General features: G+C 47.6%; 1 protein-coding gene across 6 annotated transcripts in view; it reads right to left on the bottom strand.

Moving 5' to 3' along the window:
* The window catches only part of STK32B (serine/threonine kinase 32B), a 391,097-nt gene that overhangs the window by 125,114 nt on the left and 245,733 nt on the right, over window positions 1–20,250 (bottom strand). For all 6 annotated transcript variants that reach the window (XM_058723112.1, XM_058723111.1, XM_058723113.1 and 3 more), the window contains one exon: window positions 9,827–10,000. In XM_058723112.1, coding sequence (XP_058579095.1) covers window positions 9,827–10,000 — 174 coding nt within the window. The remainder of the gene's footprint in view (window positions 1–9,826; window positions 10,001–20,250) is intronic.

The raw sequence follows: 20,250 nt of genomic DNA, 5'->3' as shown, positions 1-20,250 counted from the left end.
TCTTTCAAAAATGAAGATTTAAAAAATTAAAAAAAAAAAAAAAAGAGAGACAAGCTCAAATCAGAGAGGTAATGGACTTGCCCAAGGTTGTTTGCACCTGGCACACGACACAAGACCTCTCGGCGCCAGCCCTCACGGTGGTGAGTGGGGGACCACGACCCTGCCTACACATGGGGTGCCCTTGACCCCTCACCCTACGGTCAGGTGCAGAGTCTGGGTTTCTCTTCCTCACAATCGCATTTCCCACGTCCAACCACTTGGCAAGCTTAGGTCAGAAGCTTGGTTTGTTTGTTTACAAATTCCACTGGTCATCAGATATGACCCAAACTGGGAGCCAAGAAGGGCAGTCTACTGCCCACAACTCAACTAAAGCCCCTGAAGCCACTGATTCAGAAAATCTTGGCTCTTCCAATCTTTCACCTACATTGCCATGACATGAGTTACAAGCCTTTGCCAAGGGAGGACATGGGATGAGCAGCCCAGCCATATTTCCACACTTGGCATAATCTCTATTCCTATCACTTGGACAGACTTGATCTCCCAATTCACTGGGATTGGCCGACGAAAAGCATCATCCCAGCCTCATGTTGCAAACAGTTTCTTGGGAAAGGCACATGGGCAATTTTCCCAAATTCTCAGTTCACCTTTACAGAATTCAGAAGGTATAAACCTAAGACCGTTGAGTCTATTTACCAAAAAAAAAAAAAAAAAAAAAAAAAAAAAAATTTAAACCATAAACACACAAGCAATGCAAACTAAGGGCACACTTTCTCTCCCCATCAATTCATGCAAAACCTACTGGATGCTGGTGCCGTGTGCACAAGAAAATAAGCAACTCGCCAGGGAATGCCAAGAACTTCAAGGAGGAAGGAGGTTGCATACGGTCACTTAAAGTAAAAGTTTTATTTGCATGTGCGAGCAACAGCCAAAGAGTTTCACCTTTCTATCCGTTAGTCACAGGACGTTTCCTTCATGAAAGCTTGGGTAGTGGACAGATTTTACTTGTAAATGAGTGGAGAAGTGGACTATCAGTGAGAGTGTGGTGATGGGGCAGGGGGTACCTACTGTTTGCTCCTGGGTTAAGTTACTTTTTCTCCATGAGACCCAGTGGTCTCGCCTGTATAAGGCAGCTGATGACGGGACCCACGTCAGTTGGCTGTTTTGGGATTAGATGTGGCCCCACCTGCAAAGCACTTTAAACAGAGCTGGCACATGCAAAGCGCCTGGCAAATGTTGATGGCCATGATGGGGGTTGCATCCGAGAAGCACGTTGATTTGTGTTTTGTAACTTCCAACGACCTGTTCTACATATGGGGACTACCCACTACATTTAAATGCTAACTGCACATAATGTGAACAAGGCTCAGTTCCAGGCCCCGCCCTGGAAAGGACTCACTTTCTCATCTTATTCCCACCCAAAGACACAAAATGTCAAAAATCCCATGGGTGTGTGCCTTCTTACATGCTAGTATTTTTAAGATAAAATTGTCCGTGGCGAACATGAATGGTGAACTTAAAGAGGGAGTTTGAGGCGTGTGATTTATTTTAATGGTTTCTTTATTTTCAAAAAGAGAGAGCGAGTTGGGAGTGGCAGAGAGAGAGAGAGAGAGAGAGAATTCCAAGCAGGCTCCGTGTTGTCAGCGCAGAGCCCAACGTGGGGCTTGAACTCACTAACTGTGAGATCATGACCTGAGCCGAAACCAAGAAGCGAATGCTTAACTGAGCCACCCAAGTGCCCCAAGGCATGTGCTTTAAATCAGTGGAAATGCTCACACTAATGGAAGGATTGTCCCTTATGTTTCACTCACATTCTTTTGAATCTTTTGAACTTTATTACACATATTATTTATTAAAAAAATAAGATCTGGGTGTAACCCTACGCTCCACACCAAAAACAAATAAGTAAAAACAAAAATTGAAAAAAAAAGTATTCACTTCTTTATTTCCTCAGTGTATTCAATGAAGTGACACAAAATGATACATTTGGTAAAAATCAGTATTTGTATACTTTTAGGCAATTTGTAGCAAAAAGGGTTGATAATGCTAGTTTAACTAAAGGAAGAAGCTTTCTGGTGTTTCAGGATTAAACTATTATTGGTCCTAGAGATAAAAAGTTTTTTCCCAAGGTAAAAAACTTTACAAACAAATTATTCCTGGGAAAAATCTGACAGTAAGCAGATATTTTGTTAAGGCTGAGTCCATTCAGCCCCCCACTCCAAGGCAAGTCTGGAGAGGTTTCTCTAGCACCTGACGGGACTCCTGTCCTGGGAGGAAGGACAACTGTGGGCCCGATGAGGTGAGCCATCGCTGGGACCGCTAAGTGTTGAGACTGTACATTCATTTACACATGAGGCAAAATCAGGGCCGAAAGCACAGGAATGCACAGTACAGGCCAGCCACACTTCATCCGGAGAGCTTCCCAAGGGAGGAAAACCCCCTGTCCTGGGGGTTTCAGGCAGGCAGAGCAAAATCTGATAGAAGTCACCCCACTGGAGAAAATTTTCTCCAAAAGGAGCTTGAAGATGTTGCCCCAAACCCACTCTGGTCAGCATTTAGACTACCTACCTCTTGGTTCAAAACACCAATCAAACGGTTGCCCTTCATAGGCTCGTATTTTGCTCGTATTTGTGATTTGGATCTAAAACAGCCAGAAGAGGAGAGAATTCCTGGTGACCTGACCCTCACCTGAGCCACAAGTTCCCTTCCGATCGGCTCATTTTCCCCGAGTGGATGGACGGAATGCCACAGCTCCTACCACGGACCACGGAGACTCTAAGAAGCCATTACTATTCATTTCCTCCTTTTTTTTTTTTTTTTTTGGATGAAAAGTAAAGTATCATACATCAAAAGAATCACGACTACATAATGGGGTAGACAGGAAAACATCAAGACGTTTTTACCCTCAAACATGAGATTTCAAAGGAGCTGCACGTCTGTGGCCCGCGACTTTGGGCCCCAGCAGAGACCTTGGAGAGGCTGGCGTCTCAGATGTCAAGGGACCCACGGGCAGAAAAGTTACAGGACACAGAGCAAGGAGTGGAGACGGACTTATCGAATGTGAACTTGTATTTGTGAGTGATTTCAAGGAAGTCTGTCTTTCCTTCCTTTCTTCATTACTTCACTGATTCAGTAAGTGGTCACGCTGGGCAACGAGTCAGGTGCTGGAAATCCAAAGATGAACAAGGGAGAAAAGATATCTGCCTCCAGGGAGTGGGCAGACAGGCAGGTTTGTTCTCTGGTTACCTGGAAACATGGTAAATGACTCAGTCACCCAGCTGGGATTGCATCCCAGGAAAGAAGTGGACAGTGGGCTTAGCAGGGTGGGGCACAGGATAAAGGCAGTGGGGACGCCCTCTGAGGAAGGAGGGTCTGGTCCTTATTCTGGCTCTGTCTAGGGGTTGCCCAGACAGGACATCAGTTAGTCAGGACATAACCTTAGCTTGCCTTTTGCGTCTGGGACGGCAGCAAGGTGTGATGGAGACAGGCTCCGACTACAAGCCACATTCCAACTTCGAACCACAATCCCGCTGCTTTTTGACAGCGTGACTTGGGGGTGGGACCTCAACCACCAGAAGCTTCACACACCCATGGAACAGAGCCTGCCTTGGGGGCATTTGTCGTTAGATTCTCAAGTGCTTATGTTCACGCTCATGCGTGCATGGACACTCATTCATACCAGCACGCTGTCAGCAGTTCAAGGCAATTTGGACAATAAGTGGCTTGGTGGGGATCAGCATGGGATCTGGGCTCAGACCGTCTTGGCTTATCCCTGGTCCCACCATCTTCAGTTGGGGGCAGGGGGCAAATCGCCCAATCTCTCTGCAAAATGCCGGTTGTAGTACCTAGCCCGTTCTATTTTTTTAAGAGTTTATTTTGAGAGAGAGAGAGGGAGAGGGAGAGAGAGAAATGGAGAGAGAGAATCCCAAGCAGGCTCAGTGTTGTTAGCACGGAGCCCAAAGCGAGGCTCAAACCCTCGAGCCCTCAGATCATGGCTTGAGCTGAAACCAAGAGTCAGGTGCTTAACCAACTGGGCCACACAGGTGCCCCTAGCCTATTTGATTGATGCCAGGATTAAATAAGCTGATATTTGGGTGTGCTCTATCTCCCTATCTATCTATCTATCTATCTATCTATCTATCTATCTATCCAACACACACATTTGCATACACATGCACACGTACACGTAAACACACGTGTGTGCCTATGTGCGTGTATATGTACATATGTACCGACATACAGAAGTTCAATAAACTTGATTCATTGTGACTTCTGCCATTCATTTGATCTCGTATGACTTGGTCCTTCTGGATACCTCGTCCAGTGACCCTGCTCTGGCTGAAGATCCTTCTTGGGAAGTGCTTGTGGGGCCTTCAGAAAGGTCATTCTCAATTACCAGCTGGACCACGTCACTGCCAAGCTTCAGCCCATCTGTGGATGACACCGGCAAGGGCCTCAGGGTGTGTTCCTCACCGACCTGAGCAGGGCAGGCTCTCCACCACCCCCCCCGCCCCCGCCTCTGCCCAGGCCTCCCACGTCCGGGTGCTTCTGCCCGGTGCCTCCTGTATTCCTCCTTGGGGCTAATCCCTCCTTGTCCTCAAATCACTACAAGTCGAATGTCCCAGAGGAAGCCTCCCCAGCTTCCTCTGTGTCCCCTGCCCCACCCTGCATCCCAGTCTGGGCTGGGTGCCTTCCTCAGGGCTCCCGTAGCCACTGTGTGGCCCCCTGGTGTGGGTCCCCATCTCGAATTGCAATAATTTGACCCCCAGAATGGTTGCCTCTTCCACCTAGGAGAGCTGCTCATCATTTTTTCCCAAGGGCTGGCCATCCTCCTGGTTGAAGAACGAAGGACTGACACATACACTCTGAAAAGTAGATCCCTAATTGCTTGAGAACAACGGTTTATTTTCAACACTTAATGATACTCCCCTACTCAGACACTTTCAAACTCAAGGGGTATACCCCGAAATACCTTGTGCTTTCTATAGATCCCTAACGCCATCCTCAAAGGTGGGAGATTTGTCACCACCGAGTATATGAGCAAAGAGTGAACAGCAGGTTCCATAGTCAGTTCTCCAGACAAAGGAAAGAGAGTGGAGCCGCTACAAGATGCCAGGCACAGCTAAATGCTTTATGACCTCTTGCTCACGGAACTTGCACAACAGCCCAATGAAGGCGGCATCATCAGGTCCATTTTACAGATTTGAAAACTGAGGTCCAAATAAGCAGCTGGAGTTCAGTAACTTGCCCAAGACCACCAAGACGGAAGACACAACTTTCTGGTGATCCAACCGAGGCCTGCATTGGCAGAATGATGCTACAACTTTCACGTGTGGCAACTTTCAAGAAAGCGACACCCATCTGTCTGTAGAAATATGGCAGCAGGGGGCATCTGGCTGGCTCAGCTGGCAGGCAGCGCATCTGCCGACTCTTAACCTCAGGGTCATGAGTTTGAGCCCCACCCTAGGTGGGGAGCTTACTTAAAAAAATGTGGCGATGGCAATGCCTAGCACGGAAGGAGCGGGAGGTTCATAAATTCATCTGTTGAATGAACGCAACACATTGCACAGCATTATCATATATCCTTATGCCCAGCGTGTACAGCCCATAATTTCAAGTCTGAACGCACGGTGATGAAGGGACTTGTTGAATTACACGGGAGGGAAAAAAGTAGACTCAAATCCCTGCCAAGTCTACCATTTTAGAAATGGTAAGGTAGGTGGATTTTTAAACATTTCTCTAAGTTGTGAGCTCGCTCCTTTTCTCCAGGGTAGATCTGGAGTCTGAGGGCAGATGATCTGACGTACAGTGACTTAGAAACACTGGCTGAAATGAAAACGTGGTTCCCGCCATCACGCTCATATGGCACAGTTCCAGTTCCTGCCTATCTTTGGCTCTGCTCTGGGAGGCTGGTACCCATATCTCACCAACGTCCACGTGACTCCGTGTCTGGGGCAAACGAGGCCAACTGACCATCTTTTGCACACTAGTGCAGCAGCGGCTGTGATAATTCACGAATGACGTTTGTAAAACGGACCGGCAAAGAACGTGGTCCTTTGAGCACCTTCAAAGAACCCTGCCGGTGCACAGAGGCGACGGCGGCATGGGGTGACCTTCCTCAACAAATACAGCACAGCGCTTACAGACACAGAGTCTGGAGTCAGGGTTGCTGCGTGCAAAGGCCGATGAATGGCCACATAAATGGACAGCGGGCCCGCAGCGAACACGCGGCATTACACTGAACAACCCCTTTACGACTACATATGACTACTATCATAACTTCTTCTTCCTCCTTCCTGATCTTGTTCATTGTGTGATGTTAGCCATTTGTATCAAAATTACGGATGCAAATAATCCAAGGAATCAGTGGTTCTGCAAGTGTTCTAATATAGAAACAACCTCTATCACTTTCTCCCCATCTCTCTCTCTCCATCCATCCATCCATCCATCCATCCATCCATCCATCCATCCATCCATCTTGTCCAGGTGACAATTTTGGTAGACATAGCTCCTTTTCTCTAAATAATAGATAACTTTTGCATTTCAGGCTCCACCTATTGGCCTCCCACTGTGGAAAATGAGGATGTAACACTCTTCCCCCCCCCCATCCCCCCGGCCCCCAGAAGACACGGTCATCTTCCCCTCCAGCCATTCCCCAGTGGAGTTTTGTATTTCTGGTTAGACTGACCTTCAGGGCTGCACTGATTATGACTGTATGGAGCGAATTCACGTAATAAGCTATGCTACACACAGACAACATCGTGTACAATGCCTCCATTCCCTAGAGTTAATAACTGCCTTTTATGTATTGTTGAGCTTCTTCCTAAACTTCTCATTTATTCAACTTCAGATGCTTCACCAACTAAATAAGTTCCTCTCAAGGCATCCAGAGGCATCAGGAATCCCACCAGCCCATGATTCCTGGAGAAGTCTGCCCCAGGGTATTTCGATCCACTCCAGTCAGCACTGGTCAGAGTCTACACCGTGGGCACAACCGACATCCTGGGACCTCCCTTTATCACCATCCTGGAGACTCCCTATGCCTCTCTCCTCTGCTGGAGCCACACATTTTCCGTTCCTTCCCCCTTCCTGATTTATTCCTTTATTTTAGTGGAGTCCACCTCTTTTTCTGATAGTTCCTTGAGAAAAAGGGAATGTAAGGTACGTTTTTTGGAGACCCTGAACTTCTGGAAATGTACACCCTCACACTTGATTGAGAGCATGTATCCGCTGCCTTCTAGCCGCTGATAAACCCCAAACACGTCTGATTCCTCAGCCTTTATAGCCTGCTGTTCATCTGTGGAAGCTTATGGGACCTGGGGTTTGTCCTGATGGGCATCTTTCCATCTGGAAACTCGGCTCTTTCAGGTCCAAGAGATATTCAATAATTATTTCATTGATCATTTCTCCCACTATGTTTTCTCTCTTGTCTCTCTCTCATCTGAGGTTAGGATTACCAGACAGTTGTCTCATTTTCTTCTATTTCCTCTTGTATTTTCTTTTCTATTTTTTTTAAATTTTTTTATGGTTATTTATTTTTGAGAGAGAGAGACAGAGAGAGACACACACACAGAGAGAGAGAGAGAGAGAAGGGGAGGGGCAGAGAGAGGGAGACAAAGAATCGTAAGCAGGCTCCAGGCTCCGAGCTGTCAGCACAGAGCTCGACGTGGGACCTGAACTCACAAACTGTGAGATTATAACCTGAGCCGAAGTCAGACGCTTAACCAACTGAGCCACCCAGGTGCCCCTCTCGTATTTTCTATTTATCTTTCTATATTACTGTGTGAGGGATGTCAACTTTGTCTTCTAACACATCTTTCGAGTTTTTCATTTCTACTGTCATGTTTTTAATTTAGAAGAGCTCCAATGTCTTCCAAATTTTAAATAAACATGGTGATTCTTATTATGTATTTCTTATTATATACACATTTCTTATTATATAATTGCAAAAATCTTTTTATCCCTCTGGAAATACTGATCACGGTTATTTTGCTATTTTCTCCTCCTCGCATGGTGTCTATTTATTCCAAGATTTGTTTTTCCTCTTTCCATTTCGTTGTTTGGACCTCACTGTTTGTGCCAGGAGATTTCCATATGTCTTATAACCCTTGGTCATCGGTTACCTAGTTGGCAGCTTACGACAAATGAGTGGGGCTTGTTGGCCGTGAACTACGTGCTAAGTGGTGGTGGGGAAGCTGTGAAGTCAGGTCTCTTTGCTCTTGGATCACCCCTCACTGAAATCACAGTTTCCTGCCTGGAGGAAGGTCTGGACATGCCACTCTTGGAGCCCAGCTGGCATGGGGAGAGGTTGTGTATTTTAGCAGCTGGTTGGTATACTCTTTCCTTCTAAGCTTATTTGTTTATTTGGAGACAGAGAGAGCACGAGTGGGTTGGGCAGAGAGAGAGGGAAACATAGAATCCCAAGCAGGCTCCGCGTTGTCAAGCACACAGCCTGACGCAGGGCTTGAACTCACCAAGGGCGAGATCGTGACCTGAGCTGAAATCAAGAGCCACACGCTCAACCGACTGAGCCACCAGGTCTCCCGATACACTCTTTTCATTACAATGTCCTAACTCAAGTAAGCTTGGTGTACTTCAGTGCAAACCCTCGCTAAGTTTTGCATCTTTAGGGAGCAAACATTATTTGTCTGCTTGGGCAAAATTACTCAGACGATTCCTCAGCCATCGAGTTATTCACAATGGACAAGCAGCTCTGGGTTCTCAATACTTCCTAAAAGGCTTTCAAACAGTTCACCTTACTTTAGCCTCCTTTTTACTTCCCTTCTTCCTTCCATATATACTGATGACTGTCAGTCCCTGCCCCTAGGGAGCACTCTTCAGCATCCATCGGCGCTCAGCTGTCCCCAGTGACAACCTGGAATTTACGTTCTTGGACACTAATCATCCACCACTCTCCGTTTTCTTTCAGAACCTCCTCCCGCCATGTTTTTCTCTAGTCTCCTCTTTAGTCTTCCCCATCTTTGTGAGTTTGTCATTTATCGAATCTTCTTGCTGCCGTTTTACCGGAGTTCCAGGAGGAACAAACTGTAGATGTGTTTGTGTGTGTGTGTGTGTGTGTGTGTGTGTGTGTGCATGCTTAATCTACCATTTTTACCTAGAAGGTCAAGTCTTTCTTTGCCTTGTCTTCCAAAATCACATATGTCATAAGAAGAGCAGTGAGGCACAGCGCAAGACCCAAGGTGAACAAATCTGGAGCCACTCACGCCAGCCCCCTCCTCTGGAAAGAGCGAGAAGACTTTGCTTGTGACACCATCACTTTTGGAAGCCTCTGGCTGGCCTCCTGCCTCTGCAGACAAACTTGCTTTGCCGGCCTGCTTGGAGTGGCAGAGCTGTGCCCGGGGAAGGGGAAAGCAAGGGTTCTGAGCAAGGAGCAGAAACCCAGAGCTTATACCCAGAGCCCAGGGCCAGCCCCGGGGCGTTCCCAGGAGAAAGAAATCCTCCCCGCGGCACAGCACCGATTTCACGTATGGAAAGGAAGACAGTAGATTCCCTCAGACTCCCAACTAATGCCACATGACCTCTCTAACGTGAGACTGGGGGGCCAGAACATTCCAGCCTCCCGAAGTCACGCTGCAACGGAGAAGCAAAGGCTAACCACCAGCCGCGTCTCTCTGTGGCGGGGTGGTGGCCTCGGACGCAGGTGACAAGGGAGCGGGCCGACTGTAGAGGAGGTAAGGGCAGGAAGAGGCTGTTCTCATGTTCCTGAGCTCCACCTGCTGCCCCTTCGGACAGACGTCGGCGAGGAAATGCCCCGCCCGGCCTCCCAGCGGGCCATGGCCCCCAGGCACCCCTCCGGCAGCCCAGGCACCTGTGGATGATGTGGAACCTCTGCAGATACTCCAGGGCCAGCGCCAGCTCGCAGATGTACAGCTTCACCGCCCCCTCCGTGAAGTGGACGTTCTGCTGCAGGTGGTAACGCAGATCTCCGCCCAGGAGCAGGTCCACCACCATGAACATGTCCTCCTCGTCCTGGAAGGAGTACCTAGGAGCGCAGAGGGACAGAGCAGGTTAGGGGACAGAGGTGCTCCAACGTCCTCTGGACCGATGCCCCCGTTTTACAGAAGCGTCACCTGAGGCTCAGAGAGAGGCACTGGTGTCACCGAAGTCACAGGGCTCTCGCAGACAAATGGCATTTTAACCGATGCCGGACATCAACCCATGACTTGAAGTTTTAAGATGTTTTAGGGGCCCCTGGGGGGGTTCAGTCGGTTGGGCATCCGACTTCGGCTCAGGTCACCATCTCGCGGTTCGTGGGCTCGAGCCCCGCGTCGGGCTCTGTGCTGACGGCTCGGAGCCCGGAGCCTGCTTCAGATTCTCTGTCTCCCTCTCCCTGCCCTGCTTGAGCACTCTCTCTTGTCTCTCTCAGAATAAATCAATAAACTTTAAAAATCGAATAGAAAATTTTTAAAGTTTTTATTTAAATTCCGGTTGATTAATATACAGTGTAGTGTCAGTTTCAGGTGTCCAATCTAGTGATTCAACACTTCCATACACCAGGTACTCATCACAACAAAGTGCCCTCCTTAATCCCCATCCCCATCTCCCCGAGCCCCCCCACCACCTGCTCTCTGGTGACCGTAAGCTCGTTCTCTACAGTTAAGAGTCTGTTTCTTGGTCTGTCTCTCTCCCTTTTTTTTTTTTTCCTTCCTTTGCTTGTTTGCTTTGTTTCTTAAATTCCACATCGGAGTGAAATCATATGGTACTGGTCTTTCCCTGACTGAGTAATTTCACTTAGCATAATACTTTCTAGATCCATCCATGTTGTTGCAAATGGCAGGACTTCATTTTTTTTTTTTTTTAATGGCTGAGTAATAGTCCAGTGTATACATTGTCTTTAGTACCTGCTTTAACTAGGTGTTTTTGGGACCTGAGGTAGGTGCTCTCCAAAGCTGCACCCCCCTCCCCGACGTCCCTCTCTTCCCTCCCACCACACGCGACTCCCCACACGGAGCCTGGTTCTGCGCCCACTGAATGCAGCGATGTTCTGGCAAGTCTGCGTCCAGGCTCTACTCGAACTGCCTTCCAGGACCCGGCCAGAGCCCAAGCCCCACAGAGAGGCCACAAGAAAGAAAACAGGAGCTCCAGCCAACCGCCCTGGCTGAGCAACCAGGGACAGCCAGCAGCGACCGGCAGCTTGGGAGTTTTTCGGGGGGGGGGGGGCGGGGGTTGTCCGTTTGCTTGTTTCAGCAACAGAGAATGACACATTACTCAATTCGTTTTTACAAAATGCATTCAGGCTTCCTCAGGACTAAAGAGCCAATATATAGAACCTCAGGATGGTGTTCAAACCTCGAAAGAGGAATCTCACCCTTGTAAAATGTTTTCACATTCCATACAGAACCGTGGGAAGTTAAGGGAATCCTGAGATATAACCCAGAATGACAGACTGTTTTCATGGGGCTTAGACCTTTGACTCAGACCCTCGGAGGTTAGACCTGGGCCATCCAGGCTCTTCCCCTCGTTCGACAGAAGAGGAAACTGGGGCCCAGAGGGAAGAAGGGACCCAGCGAGTCAACAAGAAGAGGGGCACACGAACCCCAGACCCAGTCTCTCCCCAGCGCATTTACAACCACACACCACTAGGTGGTGCTGTGACGCACGCACTGTGCTCCCCCAACCTGGGTGTGTTTCCTGGATTCAAGCGGCCAATATCTCATTTAGGATTTTGCATAGTGTTCCGATAGCACTAGTCCACGTTTTCCTACCTGCCACTGCGCTAGCCCAGATTTGGCATCATGGTAATACCGGACTCTACAATGAAGTGGGGCTCTTTGTCTCCATTCAAGAAGCGTCTGTGAAAAGCATCGCTAGTTTGTGGAAACTCTGGTCTCAAAATGCCTGTCATGCCCACACTTCGGGTTCGCTGGGGATTCTCCCTCTCACCTCAGGGGCTCCTGTTGGCGCTGTCTGATGACTCCCGCTCCTCCCCTTCAGCAAAGAGATGAGCAGATCTATGGCCCGGGCTGACTAGGAGGTATCGACACACGTCCCCTGGCTGCTGCTGGTGTCAGTTCATCAGGACCCCTTGGGGTGCTCCCTGGGACGGATGAAATAAAAGCCTTCTCCTCTGGGCTTGCCAGGCTAGACGCTGTGAAACCCTCTTGCCCCAAATGGGGGTACAACCCACCTGCAGCGGAAAGCGGCAGAGGGTCAAACAGGTTGAGGGCTAAACACAGGAGCCTTGTTGGAGATGCTGGCTCCAGCCTGGACAGAAGCCTGAACCTTACACTTACCATGCACAATGACGCGCCTTGTGACCTAAGCTACTTGACATGGTCTTTCTGTCATCTGGAACCCAAAGAGTCAGCTGGTACATCTCTCTGCGTATTTGCTACTGGAGAGGAGGGTTCAGATGCTCAAAAAGGAACCACAGGAATTAGCTCTAAAGGCCTCCTACAGATGCCCAATTTGTATTCTGAGAGTTGAAGGACTATTGAAACATCACATGAATAACCAGTTGAGTTCTGCACCCTTGTTCACAGCTAAACTGTCAAAGGGCATCTCATTCGATATTCCGTCAGAACTCTTTGGAGGGGCAACGTGAATTTCTAGGAAAGAAACTTGCAGACCGGAGTGAATTTTAAGAGGAAATCCAACATGCGAAGAGAACAGAAATTTAAGCAATAACTCAGGTTGTTGTGGCTTTCTCTCGCCACAGATCCAGTTTTTTTTGCCCTGGGCCATGGACTCTACATCCCCAAGGAGACTCAGCACTGTTGTTGGAGAACAGACAATGACCTTTCATTTATCTCTGCAGCTTTGTGCAATGCTTCCTTTTTGCCTCCTCTTGGGCTGGAATGATAAGTATGTTCTCACAATAATGCTGCACATTGTCATGGAAATGGAGATCACAAATGAGAAACCTGCACTCTATCCTGGTAACCCTGAGCCATGGAGAAATCAATTAGGCTCTCCTTCCAACATCAAAGAAGTTCAGGAGTTTGGAAGGCACCAGTTTTGGCTTGGATGCGGAAATATACCAGCACGCAGAACCCTGTGTCTGGTTTAAAAAAAATTTGTTCCTTAATTTCCAATCTTGCTCCAAAAAGCTTTAAAGGTTACTTGCAAAATACGTATCGCTTAACAAAATTAAAAGTAAGTAAGCCATAGGTCGGGTCAAAGAATAAAAAAGGGATTCAAGAAACTGTAAGCAGGCAAAAATACCCCAATTCATGGTCAGCGAGCTCGTGTGTTGGCCCCAAACAGGCCATAAATGTGTGTCTAACCTTTCCGGCAAGCAGAGAAACACGATCAGCCTTATGATCCAGGGTCAACGTGGAAACAAGGAATCAGTTGTTTAGGAAAAGCATGATTATTCCTGGTACGAAGCCAGAAGGAACTTTCTCCCACTAGATTCTTACAACGATGGCATTTTGTAACGTGGCAAACAACGATCTGCATGAAGTACCTCTACAGAGTAACACGCTTAACAGGGATTTTTTTGTACGATGTTCAAGAGACACTGAAGGCATCAAAGTCCGAGTCTGTAAAAGCAGCACCACAGGGAGAGAAGAGAGGTGGTCTGGTGTCATGCTCACGGAGGAGCTTTCTTAACCGAAGGATACATTTAGAGGAGACACCCGGTGAATGCCCTCAGGGACCGCGTCCCAAGTGTGGGATGGCCCACGCATCCACGAATCCTCAGAAGGCTTCTCTCACGCATCAGCCCGGTGCCAGAAGCTGGGAGTCCGTGGAAGAGGTCGCCCTCGATGGCTCGCCTGAGTGTGGGGTCATCAGAAGGGGGCTGGGATTTGATGTCATGGACCATGACTAGTGCCCTGGATCAACCCACTGCTGCGGATCCAGATTCACCCTGGACGTGGACCCCGCGCTCCCGCGTTCCCAAGGAGCTCAATATGGTCCCTGCCACCACCTCTCTGCTCTCGTCCACCCTTCTCTTCTCAGTGCGGAGCAGCGGTTCCCAACCAGGGGCAACGCTGCTCCCCTGGGACATAGAACAACGTCTGGAGATGCTTTGGGTTGTCACAACTGGGAGGAGTGCTACTGGCATCTAGTGAGTAGGGGCCAAGGATGCTGCTAAGCCTTCTCCAAGGCACAGGGTGGCCCCTCACACAAAGAATGGCCTGGCCCCAAATGTCCACAGTGCTGTGGTTGAGAAACCATGGTTTAGATTCATGCTCCTGTTCTTAGAAGCCCTCCTCCCTAACCCTGGAAGACTGAGTTGGGGGACACTCCTTTTGGTCCTTGGTGCCCTATAATAGCACTGATAAGGCGCCTACCACGGGCCAGGTACTGTTCTACGTGCTTTATGCGTGTTAATTCATTTTATTCTCCCAACAGCCCTTTGAGGTAGGTACTAGCAGGAGCCATCCTGGACAGACCTGGACACGGAGGCTCAGGGAGGTTAAAGAACATTTCCCCAGGAAATGGAAGAGCTGGGAACTGAACTAACACAACCCATCTCCAGAATCTAGAATCCCTGCCTGAGGCTCTGGCAGCACTTTCCTCGTGGCTCGGGGACCCTCTCTCTCCTGGTCTCTTCTCCCCACCAGCCAGCCATCTCCGTGCACAGGGATCAGGCCTGTTTGACACTGTCCCCCTGCGTTTAGCACATTGCCCAGAGCATCATACACTCGGAATGAATGGGTCACAAACAGAGTACCCGTGGCCTGGGTGGCACGTTAAGTTAATCTGTTACTCCCTCCACAGGAGGCTGGGGCGAGGGGGAAGGCAGCACGGAAGGAGACAGGGAAGGTGGAGGGATGACTAGAGGCAAGTCTCTGCTGGGTGCTGGGCTCTGCATTTGGTCGAAGTCATTGCTTATCGGAGCCTCCTTTGCTCTGGCCTCCCCCCTCCTCACAGAGACCAGGACCTCCCACTGGCCTGAGAGCGACTCTCCCAGTCTCCCTCCAAAGCCTCACTCCTGTGCAGGGAGCAGAAGTGAACCGTCTGGTGAGCTGTTGGGAAGCAGCTGCCAGTGGGCTCAGCTCGGCTCCTTCTGGGTTCCCGCCGGGCTTCTGGGTCTTCCCACAGAGGGTTTACACTCGGTCTGCTCCCTGTAATGGCCAGAGACCTGGCCAATGGAGAGGGGGCTTGCAAGGTGACCCCATATCCTTAGGGTGATTCCATTTCAAAGCCAAAGTGTTAGCAAGCCTTTGGGTGCAGAGCCAAAGCCAAGTTCTTCAATCAACTGTGTCTGCAACAAAGCTGATACTTTCACTTCTACGTGCCTGAGCCCCAGGGCGTCTCTTGAGTGGTCCCACACTCAGGTGGGAAGGAAGGGTGCTCTCCACGGACCTCCCATCATCCCTCAGCCCTCACCCCATTTAACCATGCAAGGTGGGCATTACGCCCCTCATTTTTCCAACAGAGGAAGCCAAGGCCAAGAGAGGCTGACCTGTCCCCAGTTGGGTGACACCCCTTCTTCAATAGCACGTCGGGTCCTCTAGAACCGGTGTCGGGAAGCTTGTGCACTGAAGGTCAGCCACGTTAACCATGGTGAGAAGACACATGAGTGCATACGAGAGTTGCTGTGTCCAGGGGGAAATCCGAGTGGGAACACCTGACCCAGCTCCTCCTTGTTTCTTTCTTTTTTTTTAACGCTTATTTATTTTTGAGAGAGGAAGAGAGAGAGAGAGGGAGTGAGGGAGGGGTGGGTAGAGAAAGGGAGACACAGAATCTGGAGCAGGCTCCAGGCTCCGAGCTGTCTGCACAGAGCCCGATGTGGGGCTTGAACTCATGAACCGCGAGATCATGACCTGAGCTGAAGTCGGATGCTCCACCGACTGAGCCCCCCAGGCACCCCCTCCTCTTGTTTCAGCTAACCTTGCTCATACTTGGCGCCAGGAGGCCACCAGCCAACCACGTGTTGTCGGTGGCAGGGGAGGCATGGGAAGGAAAGAGCAGGAAGTCATAAACCTTTCTTAGTGCCCCAGCACCATGGTGCCACTCAGCCATTTAAAACACACGCTTTTCGGGGCGCCTGGGTGGCTCAGTCGGTTGAGCGACGGACTTCGGCTTGGGTCATGATCTCACGGTTTGTGAGTTCAAGCCCCGCATCGGGCTTTGTGCTGTCAGCTCAGAGCCTGGAGCCTGCTTCGGATTCTGTGTCTCGCTCTCTCTCTGACCCTCCCCCACTCATGCTCTGTCTCTCTCTGCCTCAGAAATAAATAAACATTAAAAAAATTAAAAATAAATAAATAAATAAATAAAACACACGCTTTTCTCTACTTTTCTTCCCTGGGTTAAAGGGGCCAAGCCGGGAGACGCCCTGTGGGTTGGTCTTCTGGAAGCCCTAGCGGCCGGGACAAGTTGCGTGTCTCTGACATTTACCTCCTGCGTCCTTGTTGTGTGGCACCTGCCAGGACAAGGAGCTGAGCATCTCTCAGACCATTTCCTGTGCAGTCCAATCTCCAAGGGGGAGCAGACAGGGAGGAGGGCTCGCCGACCACGCTCACTGCCGGTGATTCTCAGCGATTGAATGTGCAGCAAGAGAAGAGCTAAAAATACCGTCTTAGGCTCAGGAATCCAATAACGGGATGCTGGGCCTTCCGTCCGCTCATTCTGTACACATAACAAGGAGCTTATCAAATCTGAATTGTGCTTGATACACAGAAGTCTTTAATAACATCCACAATAACCTTTTTAAAAAAAAAAAATTTGAATTGAGCCACACAAGAGCTCAAGCCATTCATACATCCTGGCCCCCATTGTTCTCCACATCAAGCTGATTCTGTCCCTGTCCCCTTCCCAGAAGCCAGTGTTGCTGGTTGGCTTCCACCTGCCCCCTGCGGGCCAAGTGGCAGCAAGGGGACACTCTCAAACCCCATCCGGCTCCCCAGGTCCAGGCAGTTTGGGGCAGGAGGACTCCTAGGACCATGCAAAGGTGAAGGGAAGCCCAGGTTTCCTACCAGCTGCCGCGAAGCATCAGAGCTTTGCAGACCATACCGTGTGTCTACCTGTGTAAATGCAGAACACTGTTGCTGTAGCTGGATGAATTTTATTCCATTTCATGTCATTTGTATCCCGCATGATTCTCAAGGTTTGCCAGTGGCTAACAAAGCAAGACTGATGGAAGAGATAGAGAGGAAAACTGTGGAGCAATGGAGAAGTACGTGTGCTGAGCATCCGGACAAGCCGAGAGCAGGTAGCCCTGGCCTCCCCAGTGCGAGCAAGCACAGAGCAGAGCAGAACCCAAACCTCTCCCTCAGGGGAGTTCCAAAAGAAATGTATAACCTGCATTTTTTTTTAAAAGGGGCATTGAGGAAAAGAATGGGAAGTGAATTATGGTAATTCACACCGTGGGGGCTTCCCATATACATTCGTATTCACAAATGGTCTGCAGCATTCTCTTACCGTACTGTCCTCATCTGCTTTGGGCGTCAGAGGAAATACAAGCTTCATCAAATGAACTGGGACGCATTTACTTCTCTTCCATTTTCTGGAAGAGACCGCATAAAAAATTGTTGCTAATGCCTTAAATATTTAATAGAATTCTCCAGTGAAACCATCTGGGCAGGGGATTTTGTTTTCAGGAGCTTTTAAATTATGAATTCAATTTATTTCCTCGTTACAGGATTATGGGGTTAATTTTTTCTTCTGGGTTCAGTTTTGGTACTTTGTGGGGTTTGAAGAATTGGTCCATTTCTTCTACGCTGTCCAATGTAGGAGTATGAAATTGTTCCCAGTACTTCTAACTCTCCTCTTCATGGCTGCGAGATCTGCAGTGATCGCCTGTGTTTTATTTCTGATGTTCGTACCTTGTCTCTTCCCTCAGCTTATATATGTCAGTCTCGCCAGAGGCTTATCAGTCTTTTTAATTATTTTTTGAAGAACCAGCTGACTGTTCCATTGTTTTGTTTTGTTTTTTCCTATGGCTCTCCTATTTTCAATTTCATTGATTCCACTCTTGATTATTTCCTTCCTCTGCTTGCTTTGGGTTTATTTTTCTCTTTGTTTTTAAGTTGTTGTTGTTGTTGTTTTTTTTTTTGAGATCAACACTAGATGATTAATTTGAGACCTTTCCCCTCTTCTAATGCAAGCATTTAGAGCTATTGACACTGCCATCCCTGTTGTAGATGGATTCCACAAATTTTAATATGTTGTGTTTTCATTTTCATACATATATGTATCTTTATTTCTTTTAAGCCTTCTTCTTTGACCCAAGAATCATTAGAGGTTTGTGCTTAACTTCTCAGGATTTGGATCTTTGCTTGCTGTCTTTCTGTTACTGATTTTACTTTGTTTCTGTCATGGGTGGAGAACACGCTTTGTCATTTCATTTCTTAAAATTTGTCAAGGTTCCTTCTGCGGCCCAGGAATTGGTATATCTGTATGAATGATCCGTGGGCCCTTGGAAAAGACGCATATCCTACTGTTAAATGACCTGTAAATGTCAGTCATGTGCTAAATGATTGATAGTGTTTCAGTTCTTATATCTTCACTGACTTTCTACCTAGGAATGAATGTCCAAGTCCCCGCCGAAAATTGTGGATATTTTTTGCTTCTCCTTTCAGCTCTATCAACTCGTGGTTCATGTATTTTGAACTTGTGATGTTTGACTCATTTACAATTCATTCTTACTTGGCTCATTTTTAATATGGTATCATCCTACATCATATTATCATGCATAAATTGTTTTTGCTTTTTCATTGTTGTAAGTAATGCTACAACGAGGCTCTCGATACATTTCTTCTTGTGCTTATAGACACAAGATACTTTACTAAACAAATATTCACTGAGCACCCACGACACGTCAGACACGTCAGTCAGTCACGGGTCTAGGTGTTTTAGATAATGCACATACAGAACAGAAACCATGTTCCCGTCTCCATGAGATCTCCATAGGAGACATTAAGGCATGCTGATTAGGAGAATGAGGGACACTCTCGCCACTGTTATTCAACATAGTTTTGGAAGTCTTAGCCTCTGCAATCAGACAACACAAAGAAATAAAAGGCATCCAATTTGGCCAGGAGGAGGTCAAACTTTCACTCTTTGCAGATGACATGATACTCTATATGGAAAACCCCAAAGATTCCACCAAAAAACTGCTAGAACTGATTCATGAATTCAGCAAAGTGGCAAGATATAAAATCAATGCACAGAAATCAGTTGCATTCTTATACACCAATAATGAAGCAACAGAAAGAGAAATCAAAGAATTGGTCCCATTTACAATTGCACCCATAAAATACCTAGGAATAATCCTAACCAAAGAGGTGAAAAATCTATACACTGAAAACTATAGAAATCTTATGAAAGAAATTGAAAAAAAGCACAAAAAAAGGAAAAATATTTCATGCTCCTGAATTGGAAGAATATTGTTAAAATGACAATACTACCCAAAGCCATCTACATATTCAATGCAATACCTATATTAAAACAACACCAGCATTCTTCACAGAGCTAGAACAAACAATCCTAAAATTCATGTGCAACCACAAAGACCCCCCAAATAGCCAAAACAATCCTGAAAAAGAAAACCAAAATTGGAGGCATCACAATCCCAGACTTCAAGATGTATTACAAAGCTGTAATCATCACAACAGTATGGCACTGGCACAAAAACAGACACCCATATCAATGGAACAGAAGAGAGAACCCAGAATTGGACCCACAAATGTACGGCCAACTAACCTCTGACAAAGCAGGAAAGACTATCCAATGGAATAAAGACAGTCTCTTCAGCAAGTGGTGCTGGGAAAAGTGGACAGCGACACGCAGAAGAATGAACCTGGACCACTTTCTTACACTAGACACAAAAATAAACTCAACATGGATGAAAGACCTCAATGTAAGAGAGGAAGCCATCAAAATCGAGGAGAAAACAGGCAAAAACCTCTTTGACCTCAGCCACAGCAAATTCTTACTTGACATGTCTCTGGAGGCAAGGGAAAGAAAAGCAAAAATGAACTCTTGGGACATCATCAAAATAAAAAGCTTCTGCACAGTGAAGGAAACAATCAACAAAACTAAAAGGCAACTGACAGAATGGGAGAAGATATTTGCAAATGACATCTCAGATAAAGGGTAAGTATCCAAAATATATACAGAACTTATCAAAGACCACATCCTCCTCAAAAATAATCCAGTGAAGAAATGGGAAAAAGACATGAATAGACACTTCTCCAAAGAAGTCACCCAGATGGCTAATAGACACATGAAAAGATACTCAACATCACTCATCATCAGGGAAATACAAATCAAAACCACAATTAGATACCCCATCACACCTGTCAGAATGGCTAACATTAACAACTCAGGCAACAA

The sequence above is a fragment of the Neofelis nebulosa genome, chromosome 3 (assembly GCF_028018385.1).
Source record: "Neofelis nebulosa isolate mNeoNeb1 chromosome 3, mNeoNeb1.pri, whole genome shotgun sequence".
In the NCBI taxonomy this organism is placed as follows: Eukaryota; Metazoa; Chordata; class Mammalia; order Carnivora; family Felidae; genus Neofelis; species Neofelis nebulosa.
Note: the sequence above shows the minus strand (reverse complement) of the source record. Positions and strands in the feature narration are given on the sequence as shown.